The sequence below is a fragment of the Panicum virgatum genome, chromosome 9N (assembly GCF_016808335.1).
Source record: "Panicum virgatum strain AP13 chromosome 9N, P.virgatum_v5, whole genome shotgun sequence".
NCBI lineage: Eukaryota > Viridiplantae > Streptophyta > Magnoliopsida > Poales > Poaceae > Panicum > Panicum virgatum.
This window is the reverse complement of record NC_053153.1, coordinates 59,240,947-59,253,035: the sequence shown is the minus strand read 5'-3', so window position 1 is coordinate 59,253,035 and position 12,089 is coordinate 59,240,947. Positions and strand designations below refer to the sequence as shown.

At 49.8% G+C, this 12,089-nt stretch overlaps 1 protein-coding gene across 1 annotated transcript; it reads right to left on the bottom strand.

Annotated features, from left to right (window-relative positions):
* Positions 1-9,238: 9,238 nt before the first annotated feature.
* Positions 9,239-10,550, bottom strand: LOC120687318 (peflin-like). The gene is made up of 4 exons (XM_039969295.1): positions 10,532-10,550; positions 10,280-10,460; positions 9,989-10,207; positions 9,239-9,550 (listed from the first exon to the last, which is right to left on the bottom strand). Exons 2-4 carry the CDS (start codon positions 10,322-10,324, stop codon positions 9,437-9,439), a joined length of 378 nt encoding a protein of 125 aa, XP_039825229.1. The 5' UTR covers positions 10,325-10,460; positions 10,532-10,550; the 3' UTR covers positions 9,239-9,436.
* Positions 10,551-12,089: the final 1,539 nt, after the last annotated feature.

The window sequence follows — 12,089 nt, the reverse complement described above, 5'->3', positions numbered from 1 at the left end:
GAGTACAAACTAAGTTAAATATTTGACCAATTGTTTGGCTTTTATCGAGTACGCCTTATTTATTTCCTATCATATTGGATTTTCAGAGCAGCATAGAGTATCAAATCTCATAACTTCTTAGTGATGAAAGTACTCCTGGGGTGATTCCACGTCTCTGCATGTTTTTCTTTGTCGTGTTTGTATCTGCAATATATTTTATTCAGTCACATGAGTGATCACAGAATTTGTTGACTAAGGTACGGTTTAGCAGAGCTCCATTTCCTCCGAAAATAGCTCCGGCTCCTCTTGGCTTCTCTGATGGAGAAGAAACCGTTTTAAAAGACATTTGCCAAAACAGTTTTACTTGTGGGATGGAAGTTGTAAAATATCTACATTGCCCTTCCCTATATTTTTCTTTTACCTTTTTCTTCTTTTTCCCTTTTCTTTCTTTTCCTTTTTCCCTCTCCTTTTCTTTTTCTCTCCCTTTTCTTTTTTCCTCCTCTCCTCCTTATCCATTCGCCCTACCTCCCCATCCCCGTCTCCTTCCACCTTCGCCGCCCCACTTCCCCTCCGGCAGCCTGCCCCACCTCCCCTCCACCGTGGCCCGGCGCGCATCGGGCTGCCGCTGCCACCTGACCTCCTGCAGGCACCTCCGCCAGCCTCCTCTCTCAGCTGCCGCGAGCGCCATCGACCGTCCTCCATCGTAGGCATGCCTTCGCCCTCCTATCGCTGTTGTGCTGCCGCGGGCACCCGGCGGCAGGGCTGGCAAAGGGTAAGGTGAAGCCGGATGGAACCACGCCTCCCCCCCCCCAAAGTGTTCTAGAGAGCATCTTTTTTGAAGCTCTGGAGCTAGACACTACTATAAAAACGATTTGTAGGAACGCCTCGATTTTTTCTAGGGGCGGATCAAAAAATAACCTGCTCCTACAAAACGTGTGATGGTACTATAGCAGTTGGCCCGCCCCTAAAAATACTTTTGTAGGGGCGGACGATGCCGTCACCCGCCCAAAAAAATGGAGCGCCATTTCCAGGGGCGGGCGACCATGTGACCCGACCCTAAAAAAATTGAAAAGCTGACGCGGGTAAATAAATGAGTCTTTCTCCCTCATCTTTGACTCTGCGGCAGCACATGCGCTGCAGTCTCTCTCTCCCACGCACTTCCTTCCCATCTCTCTCTCCTTCTCCCCATCTCCTCCCATGCGCTTCCTCCCCACCTTTGCAGTGCCGCCGTGGCCGCGGGACTCGATGGCGGCGCGCGGAGCAGCGGTGCCCGCAGCGGCAGCGCACGGAGCGGCGGCTTTCGTAGCCGCGGAGCTCAACGGTGGCGAGCGGAACAAGGGCGGCGCGTTCCACGCACGCGGCGCAGCGGCATGGCGGGAGGCGGCAGTGGCGAACCTAGGATTTTATAGAAGGTATGCCAAGATATTTTTTCCACTTGCTATACGGTATAATACCCTTTCAACACTTGTCATCGCAATTGGTAAAAGCCATGCCAATTTGAAAAGCGTGTAAACCATATTATATAACGTGTGTCTATTTGTTTGTGCACAAGCTTTAGTGAGAGGTAAGCAAGATTCACCATGCCTTTGAAGCTATTATTTTGTCTCACATCATCAATATAATTGTCAAGTTGCAAATCAAGTTTCACCAAATCATGTTGTTAAGGTAGAACTCAGTGTAACGAACATGGCACCATTTATGCCATTTCGAGTGATTTTGGTGACCGTATGACAACGCAATCAATGAGACTAATGATTTTGTTGAGTGAACATTTCTAGATCTCAGGGATGAAGTAAAAAGGCCATACAAAGCAAAACACGAAGAAAGAACTAAAAAAACACTAAATTGGACGAGTTCTGCAGAAACCAATAGCACCGGAAGAACCGATGCCTAAGCACCGGTGCATCCGATGGTTGTCGGAAGAACCGACGCCCTGGCTTTGGTGTAAGACTGAGCGCCTTCAGTTGCTGTGAGTGACCGGTTCAACCGACTCCATATGCATCGGTTTAATCGATGGTCCCTGGAGTCGCTGCAGCTGTGTCAGGAAGCCAACGGCTACTTCAGTTGCTGTGAGTGACCGGAAGAACCGATGCCTCTGCACCGGAAGTTCCGATGCCTACGCAGAAAAGCTGCTAACAGCTACAAACAGCTAGTTCGACTTGGAGGCATATATATATGTGCTCCCCCGGCCATTTGAAGACTGCTGGAGTCCCAAGACATCACACACACATCCAAGAACACCTCCAAGCCATCCAAGAGCATAGAGATCAAATCCTTAGTCCTTAGCACAAGCTTTGTGAGTGTTAGTGTTAGGTTAGCTCTTGAGTGAGTGATCAAGCAAGGTTTAGATCCTTGTGTTGTGGTTCTAGAGTGAACCAAAATTGTATCTTGGTGCGCCGGCCATCCTTGGAGCTTTGGTGGCTCGCCGGCAAGTCTACGACCCTCCGGCTTGGTGTGGAGCGGCGTCGACAACTTTGTGCGGGGACGGAGACCCCTCCTTCGTGGGCAATCTCTCTTAGTGAAGATTGGGATCAAGGTGACCGTGATTGTGTTTACGGAAGAGACTTGATTGCCGGGATGCGATACTCTTAGTGAGTGCTTCAACAACGTGGACGTAGGAGCGCCTTTGTGGCAATCCGAACCACGGGATAAATCCTCGTGCCGAGAGTTCGCTTCCTCTCATCCCTCCTTTAAGCTTCCGCATTTCATATTGCAATCTTTGTGCCTCTACTTTCATAGAGTAGTTTCATGATAGAATTGGCTATATGTTGCTAAACTCTTTTGGGATGAGGGTTTCACACTAAGGTGAACCGTAGTTGCACATCTAGATAGCTTGTTTTAGATTAAGTTTTGTGCAAACTAGTTGGAGCCATAGGTTAAGGTTTTTAGAGTGCCTAATTCACCCCTCCCCTTCTTAGGCTAGAGCACCCGATCGCTTTCACTCAGCTAGTCTACGTACCTTTTATGCATCAAAAGAAGCAAATGAGTTGGAAGGATTGAAGGCACATATACAAGAAATCAACTCTATGTCTATCACAACAAATTGATAATCAAGCTCTTAACTAATTTGATCAATGACACTATTATTTACTAGGTGGATCAAAATATTTAGGTATGCCATGGCATACATGGCCCACCCATTGGGTACGCCATTGGGCGGCGGCCATGCTCATGGCGGCTAGCGGCGGCGCGCGGCGACCAGGAGCGGCCTATGCGGTGGCCACCGGCGGCGGCGGACACGGCAGCGCGCGGCGGGGCTGGAGCTGCGTCGGCGCACGGGCGGCGACACGCGCGGCGAGCGGCCCCCCGGCGGCCCGGCGACCGCAGCGGCCAGGCGGCGCGCTGCAGCGGCCACAGCGGTGTGGGCCCGGGCAGCGCCGTCGGGCAAGATCCGGCCCAGATCTGGGCGGCGGCGGCCACGGCGGCGCCGCCGCTCATCCCCGGCCCAGGCTATGGCGGCGGCGCACCAACGGGAGCGAGCGGCGCGGCGGCCTGCAAAAGCGGCGGCGTCCTGCACGGCGGGAATGGCGTGCCGCCTGGGCGGCGGCCGGCTTAAGCGGCGTGCGGCCCGCGAGAGCGAGCGGCGCGGCGACCGGCAGAAGCGGCCCGCGGGAGCGAGCGACGCGCTAGGCGGCTGTTTTTTTAATTTTTTAATCTATCTCTAGGGGCTGCTTGTTCGGTGGTCCGCCCCTACAAATCCATTTGTGGATTTGTAGGGGCGGGTCGTGCCTTGGTCCGCCCCTGGAAATTGATTTTCAGGAGCGGGTCCTTTACCCGCCCCTGGAAAACTTTATTTCTAGCTGCGGGAGACAGCTACGGGTGGCGCACCCGTTCCTACAAATGGCATTCTACCCGCCCCAGAAAACATTTTCTGTAGTAGTGAGAGTCGAGGGTGAAGCATCTCGTTTGGCAAGGATCCAGCTGGAGCTACTCGTAGAGCCCTGCCAAATGGGGCCTAATTAATGTGAAGAACTTTTGTATGATGATCTATATGGCGTTGAAGGGTGGCAGCTATTCTGAATTTCTTTTTAATCTTTCTTGGCATGCAACCTATTTATTTCATCTATGGTTCATCTTAGCAATAATGGTTCAATTTTTTCTTCATGCAAAGCCAAAGGAATGTTTGGATCCGTCCTGCATCTAAGCTAAGCTAATTTTTTAACTCTTAACTTATTCCATCAGGACACATCTATTCACAGCTGATAACTCTCGGCTAGCACTATCCAGCTAGATGGTTGTTAGCTCTAACTGATTCAAACATGGCCTAAGCTAATGAAAATAAGGTGAACGTCTAATTTCTCTAAGAGGTATGTACCGTGTCACTTTCCTTCCAGACAATTACACTTTTGTTTTGCTTTCGGAAAACATCCCGTGCAATCGGGTGCATGTGCCCCCCCCCCCCCCCCCCCGACGTCGTTAGCATGGTAAACGGAGAGGGAGAGAGATGAAGAGTGTGCGTGGGTCCCATAGAGTTGTAAAGTCAAAGCACGCAGTTATTTATTCATCTCTATCTCCATTCTCTTCTCTATTCTCTCTCTTCTCCCCCGATCCATCTTCTGTCAGGCTGACATGTGGGCCCTAGTACTTATCCTCAGGTGCATCTTGCGTGGTGCGTCCGTTTGCTCTGTTAGATGGACCCTCTTTATAAGTATGACGCCGGATATAATCTTCTGTGTGTTCTTGTAGCGTCTGCTGCGTGTTTTCATCTTATTCCATACTTGCATCCCTAAAATGGCTAGATATACAAAACAACTGTGGAGCTAGATTAGTGGTACAAATATGTGAGTAAGACGTATAATATTTCTTTATTATTAAGTATGACTGACCGTCATATTTGCATTTAAGGACCATCAACAGGTGCAAATAATTTCATGAGGAAACGAGGTCTATTTTATAAATTGATGAGGAGAAGGGTTGTTCCGTGGGTTCATTTCGTGTAAATCTGAGGTTTCTTTTGTGAAATAACCTAAGAGACAGACCATGGGTTAATTTCAATGGAGTATGAGAGGGTTGATGCAAATAAATTGAGTGCTCTTGATCTACGAGTTGATTTAAGCAAAGCTTGAGGGGTTTTGTGAAAAACTTGCGAACTTTCATTAGAAGGCCTCTTTTGAAAAAAAAATTGATTCTAGGCCGCCTGGCCGGGCGATCCAACGGCCGGAATGGCCAGCGATGTGGCCATGCTCGCCGACCAGCTTTTGTTGCGTGAATCCTGATTGTGAAACATATGCATGAATGTAGCAAAACAATTGTGGTAGCTTATTCTCTCTGTCAAGATTGTGAACCTATTTAGTGTGTGTGTGGATAGCATGTGGTTGTTCTTTCATGAATGTTACAATATTTTACTTATGAAAAAAATGTTACAATATTTTTGTTGTGCACTTGCATAAAAAATGATATCACCTTGCCTAAACAACATGTGACAACTTGAAGGACCGAAGCCGGCGACCAGAGGGGGGGTGAATGGGAGCCGATCAAAAATTTCTTCGAAATTCGAATCGTCGGCCTATGTCCCAAAATCACCCAAGCCCTCAAGTGTTCTGACCAAAGTTTGGAGTAGCTACTGAAAAGCTAAACCAACACAAAAGTTCTCGAACGAGCGAGCGAAACCACGCAGCAAATCGGAAGCGAATCGGAAAAACAGCTGATCTGAACAGCCAGGACCGGTCTGACCGGTCTCTGCTGTTCAAGAACAATTAGACTGGTCTGACCGGTCTTGCCTACCGGTCTGATCGGTAGCACCCAAAAAACCCCCCGAGAACTTGGATTCCAACGGTGAATCTCGAGCAAACGATCACGAAAATCGATGAAACTTGGGGGATTGCTTCGCCCCTACCCCGTGAACGTATTCCCAAAAGATCTCGTCCTAAAGATCAACGAATCTTGAGAATTATGGTGGAGATCAAAAGGGATTGGGGTTTTCTCAAGAACTCAAGAACAGCAATTCGGGTGCACTCGCGATTCCAGGGGATTTAGCACTTGGCCAGAGAGATCAGAATCGCCACAAAGAGTCCAGCAAACCACGAATCAAAGAACTTGTCTCCTCTAAACACTAAACACACCAAAAGAGGAGAATTCAAGTCCAAAGCACGAAAGAGGAGGGGGAGGACGAGAACTTAGCACACAAGAGTGAACTCATCAGATTCAAAAGCCCTGAGGGCATGAGGAGGATAGGGCCTCCTTTCCCAAACAAATCCAATCCAAGATCTCAACAATCCATGATCAAAACCTACTCTAAAGAGAGGAACAGAGGGAGGGAGACACAGGGGCGGCGGCCTGGAGAACCATAGAATTCACGGACACAATACAAAACCCGCACTTGACCTAACACAAGTGAAGGGGTATTTATACCAGCGGGACCGGTCAGACCGGTACGCTGTACCGGTCAGACCGGTTGGTTAGACCGGTCAGACCGGTGCCAGGGACCGGTCAGACCGGTTGGCCTGCAGCACCCCCTGTACACGATCTCATTCGACGGCCGAGGATCTTTCTTCGAAATGAAGTCTTCTCCACGATGCTGCTGTCTTGATGAAGATCCAGTCCGCGGTTTTAGAGGGTCCGCGAAACCCAGGTAGATGGCTGGTTTTGAGAAAACCGCTAAAACCTCACGCGCGGGAAGATTCCCGCCTCCGCGCCGTGGCCCTAGACGCCGTTCCCGCCTCCGCGCCGTGTGACGGCCCTAGACGCCACCCGACGCCCGTCACCTCCTCGCCCGCAGCGAGGCCCTAGACGCCGTCGACGCCCGTCGCCTCCGTCAGTCCCGAGACCGACGCCCGTCACCTCCACGACTTGGTGTCTTCAACCACCGTCCGCCTCCTTGGTTTTGTGGCGCAAACCAAGAAACCTGCCTTCCGTCGCCGCTTGCGCCCTCGATCCAGGAGTGGATGCCACAGCTGCTGCCCGGTCCGAGCTCCGGTCCCGGCTGCCCTTCACCGCCGTCCACCGCACGGTCCATCGGCCATAGCACCTCCACGGCAGCTCCCCGTCGACACTCGACGCCCGTGTACCTGCAATCCAAAGACCAAGCGCACGATCACACCGCACGGTTGACAATTCACTCATCACAAGCAGGATAGAGTACTCTCGTTCCTCACAACTTTTGGGGTTGCATTCTACAAGACTTGTTGGGAAACCATTAAAGGGGAGCTTTTAGAATGGTTAATGATTTTTACCTAAGGAGATTGGATTTAGCTCATCTGAATTATGGGGTGGCATTGATACTGAAAGTGGCTGAAGCCAACAATGTCGGGCAATACAGAATCTATCTCCTGAATGTTAGCTTCAAGATCTTACCAAATTAATCATGAGGAGATTGTCCGAAGTGGCTCCAAAACTGATCTCAACCAGCCAAACGGCGTTCATCAAAAACATATTCATAATGGATGGGGTTGTTATGCTGCATGAAGTGGTTCATGAGCTACAAAATAAGAAGATGGCTGGGATAGTGTTTAAAATTGACTTCGAAAAAGCTTATGATAACATAATCTGGAACTTCGTGGAAGAGGTTATGGTCAGAAAGGGGTTCTCTAATGTTCTAAGGGGGTCGACTATGGATACTGTTAGAGGGGGAGAGGTTTGCCTTAACATCAATGGCAAAGATGGGCCTTACTTTAAGACCCTCCGGTCGACTCGATGTTTACTGTTTGCTTTGAGAGGCAGCCTTCTCCTCCGAAGATGACATATACTGTTCTACTTGTGTCTTGGTAACCCATGGTCTTCTCTGCTTCTTCCTTATCATCATCTTCCTCGCTGTCCTTTTTCTTGCCTTATCCTCAGGGAGGAAGTTGCTGACAACTTTTCGCAAGTTTTGGCATTCCTTGGCGGAGTGCTTGCCATCTGGGTGGAACGTGCATCTTTTGAGTAGAAGCTTTTTAAATTGTTCTTGTGTGGATAATTTCTTTCCACGCTGAGGGCGGTCGAGTGCCGCGACTTGATCGTCGGACCTTCGCTTTCTGCCTTATTCCGGTTGGTCTCTCGAGCCTTTGCCGCAATTATCATTGTACCTTCTGTTGCCATTGGTGTCGTCAACGCACTTTGGGAAGCGGTCATTCTCTTGTTATTCGTTGTCGGCCCACTTGGTCATCATGTCACGGATTTCCACGATGGTCTTGGGTTGTTGACAGCCAAAGTCTCTGAAGATGTAACGGTCGAAGAGGCCTTGATGGTAGCAGTCGATGACGTTCTCCTCGGTGATGTTGGTGGTGGTGGCACATTTCTCAAAGAAACGCTTCATGTAGTCTCGCAGGGATTTGTTCCTGGTCTGTTTACACTGAGACAAATCGTGACGAGTACTTGTGCGAGTTAATACTCCTTGGAAGTTGTCGACAAAGGGTTTCCCAGGAGTCGATGATGTTCTCCGAAAGGGGGTCCAGCCATAGGAGTTTTGCAGACTCCGGGGCTAGCAGGAAGTATGCGACTTTGGTAGTATCGGTGCCGCCTGCCACATCAATTGCTTGGAAATAGATCCGAAGCCATTGGTGTGGGGCAGTTTTTCCGTCGTACTTGTTGAAGCCGACTGGTTTGAAGCCTTCTGGGTAGGTATAGAGGCTGAACTCCTGTCTGAATGCCAGGAAACGGTCGGCATCGCATGGAGCTCTATATCCTTCTTGAAGGACACGTGCTTCTTTGTTGGGCATTGATGATCTGCCTGGCATCGTACCCTAGCATAATTGCGAAGATCAGCGGAAGGGACATCATGTAGATGTTGGTACACTACAGTAAACGGTGGATTCACCGTCGGCCGTAAAGGCATCGGTTCTGAACAGTAGCCGACGTTTTTAACTTAAAAGCGTCGGTGGACCGACGGTTTTATCCGTCAGAACTATTTCGACGCCTTTAACCCAGTAAAGCTGTCGGTACCGACGGTTTTGTGAATTAAAGCCGTCGGGGGCACGAGCCGACGCCTTTAACGCGGGGACCGCCCCGTATAGCTGTCGGCTGACAACCGACGCCTTTAACACGTTACAACCGTCGGCCTGGCCCACCACCGACGCCTTTAACCTTTAAACCCGTCGGCCCAGCCAAAGTCACCGACGCCTTTAAATTTTTAAAGGCGTCGGCCTGGCCGACCACCGACGCCTTTAGACTTTAAAGCCGTTGGCCCCATATTCGTGAACCGACAGTTTTAAATTATTTTTTTTTACCGCCCCTGTTTTTTTTCTCTCCCTCCCCGGCTGGGAAGCCTCCGATCCATACAGAACACACACCCTCCGATCCATACAGAACAATAGACACAGCCTCCGATCCATACAGAACAATAGACACAAGCATAACCTCCGATCAACAGCAATAAACACAAGCATAACCTCCGATCCATACAGTCAACAGCAATAAACACAAGCATAACCTCCTCAACAGTAATACATGTCCAAAATCCACATAAACACAAGCATAATATCTCACATAAACATGTTCAAAGTCTTCTAAGGTGACAAATTCAAGTTTCCCCGCAAGGTGATCAATCCATCGCCATGTCGTGGTTCGAACCTCCGCCACTCGCACCTCCGCCACTCGCACCTCCACCGCTCAAATTGAGAAATATGTCGCCATCAGGCGTTCCTTGACGGGAACCCTACGAGAAGCAAATACAACCGTTTAAGCCTTGGGGTAAGCAAATTTCCTATAGTAGATAGGAAAATGTACATATCCTGTTGCATTTGGCAGGCAAAGATTTTATCAAGGCAAAACGGGAATGGATTTATCGATAGCAAAACAGTGGCTACTGAGTCAATCATCTTGGTAATGTAAATATGTTGGGGGCTAGTTTATCAGGCCCTCTGCAACTTTGCATTAGTTCCAGGGTAAATCACTAATTAAAGCTCCAAGGGTAGTGTTATTTCTGTTCTGGGTGACTAGTATGGGTAACAATTGCTGAGCTAGTTGAGACGGAACCATATATCTTGGATCACAGCTCAGTACTAGTAGTTGAGGTAAAATTAATGAGAAGATCGAAACGTTGAGCTGAGGTACTAATCACAGAAGTGAAGAAAGCGGCTAGCTATTGTCATACCGCTGCTGGTGGAGGAAATGGTGCTGGCGGAGTCTGCCACCACGGACCGAACGGCGGCATTTGTGGGAGAACACCTGTAGAAGCTTGGCCTCCAGACCGAGATGCGCCCAACATCGCCATGAATCCCTGAGGTGGTGGAATATATGCTTGGCCACTCTCGGAACCTTGTGATTGCTGCGGCATACCGAACTGAGATCCGGTGCTACCCCCAGCCAAGAACTGCATACGTAAATTATTGATGAGATCTTAAGAAAACAGATGATCGCCTCATGTTACAACGTAAGATATTACCTGTGCCATCATCAAATACTGCATCTGTTGCTGCATCTGTTGCATCTGCTCTTGGGTACGTCTCAATTGCTCTTTTAATTCATTTGTCTCCGCAGTAGACTGTGACCGACTAGAACTGGCACTGGAGCTCCGTCGTCTAGAATAAGCCTCACGATCCACATACCCATCGCCCAACCCAATTCTACAAAAAAAAAACACAAGTGTTATGAATCGATAATCATTAACTTATAAACCATCAATATGTTTACATACCTCCCATGCGGTAGACCTCCGCCGGAGTGAAACCATCTGTTGACAACCCAAGACGAACATTTCTGGAGTCTTTTGCAAACTCCGGATCAAAACGGTCCAGAGCTTGCCAAGCTGCGCCATCTGAAGGATGCACCATAATATCTTTGTCCTCGCTCTCACGTTTACCTTCGGAATGCCACCTCATCTGCTTTGCTGTTTCTTGGGACAGATACAACCGTTTAAGCCTTGGCGTGATAGGCATGTACCGAAGTTGTTTGACCGATACTTTTGTAGTTACTTTCTCTCCATCATCACTCACGACCTCCACATATCTGGACGAATTGCAATGCATACAATGAGTATCGTTCTCGTGTTCCTTCCAAAATAGCATGCAATTATTTTCGCACGCATCAATCTTCTCATAATTCATGCCCAGACCGGCCAAAATCTTCTTAGATTGGTATAGGTCTTTCGGCATCTTATGATTTGAGGGAAGGAGATCAATGATCAGCTTCAAGATACCATTGTAGCAATTGTTCGCGAAATTGTACTTGGACTTCATCGCCATAAGGCGTGTCACCGCCTGCAGAACGGTCACATTGGTACCTTCATGCACTTTTTCATCTGAGGCGGCAAGAAGCCTGAAAAACTTCTGTACCTCCTCCGGCGGTGACTCCTTTTCGTACTCCCTACCAACATCCGCTATCATCTCATCCATCCGATCTTCATCATCGTTTCCGTCTGACTCACTGGCATGCTCCAGCTCCCCATGCTCGTGCCACACCAGGTACTCAGGCATAAATCCGTCCTTGCAAAGGTGAACCTGTATTTCATGTCTATACTGACGTAGACGATTCTTGCAATTCTTACACGGGCACTTCGCAACAGTACAACCACTGGCAAAGGCTTGGGTCATGAAAGCATTTGCGATACGAGCCCATTCCATAGTATGCTCGCCAGTTCGACTCCATCCATCATACATCGCCTTACGGTCGTCACCCATTTTCAAAACTACAACAAATCGAGAACCTATACAACAAATCGAGCAACCCATTTTCAAAACTACAACAAATCAAAACTACAACAAACATGTGTTGGTGATGCATATTGTTTAAATCCCTTTTCACATTATTAGGTAACCTATACAGAGAAGAAGAAGTAGAAAATACCTTGGTACGGTGGCGGTGCCCGAACAGCAGAGGCGGCAGCGGTGGCGCGACGGCCGGGCCTGTTGGTCAGAGGCGACGGGGGCGGTGGACGGAGCGGTCGCCGAGCCGGGGATGGGCGGCGCCCCTCCTGCCTCTGGGCGCGACGACCGGCAGGGAGAGGCGGAGAAGAGGGCCGGGGACGCGTGCGCGCGGTGGACGAGGCCGAGAGTCAACAATGCCGGTGGACGGCGTGCTCGCCGAGGCCGAGCAGCCTCGCGCCGCCGCCAAGCTCACCCTCGCGCGCCGTCAACCCTAGCGACGCGGGCCAGCACGGACGCTGGCCATGGAGGCGGCGGAGAAGAGGGCCGGGCACGCGCGCGCGGTGGAGAAGAGGGACGGGGAGGCGGCGGCGCGGGCGGTCGGCAGTGGCG

Bases quoted from the DNA above. Each gene is read 5' to 3' on its own strand.
- LOC120687318 (XM_039969295.1), bottom strand. From the start codon at position 10,324: ATGCAACAGATGCAGCAACAGATGCAGTATTTGATGATGGCACAG. The intron at 10,208-10,279 runs GTAATATCTTAC...TTACGTATGCAG, and splicing joins AGTATTTGATGATGGCACAG to TTCTTGGCTGGGGGTAGCAC. The intron at 9,551-9,988 runs GTATGACAATAG...TGCTTCTCGTAG, and splicing joins CATTTCCTCCACCAGCAGCG to GGTTCCCGTCAAGGAACGCC.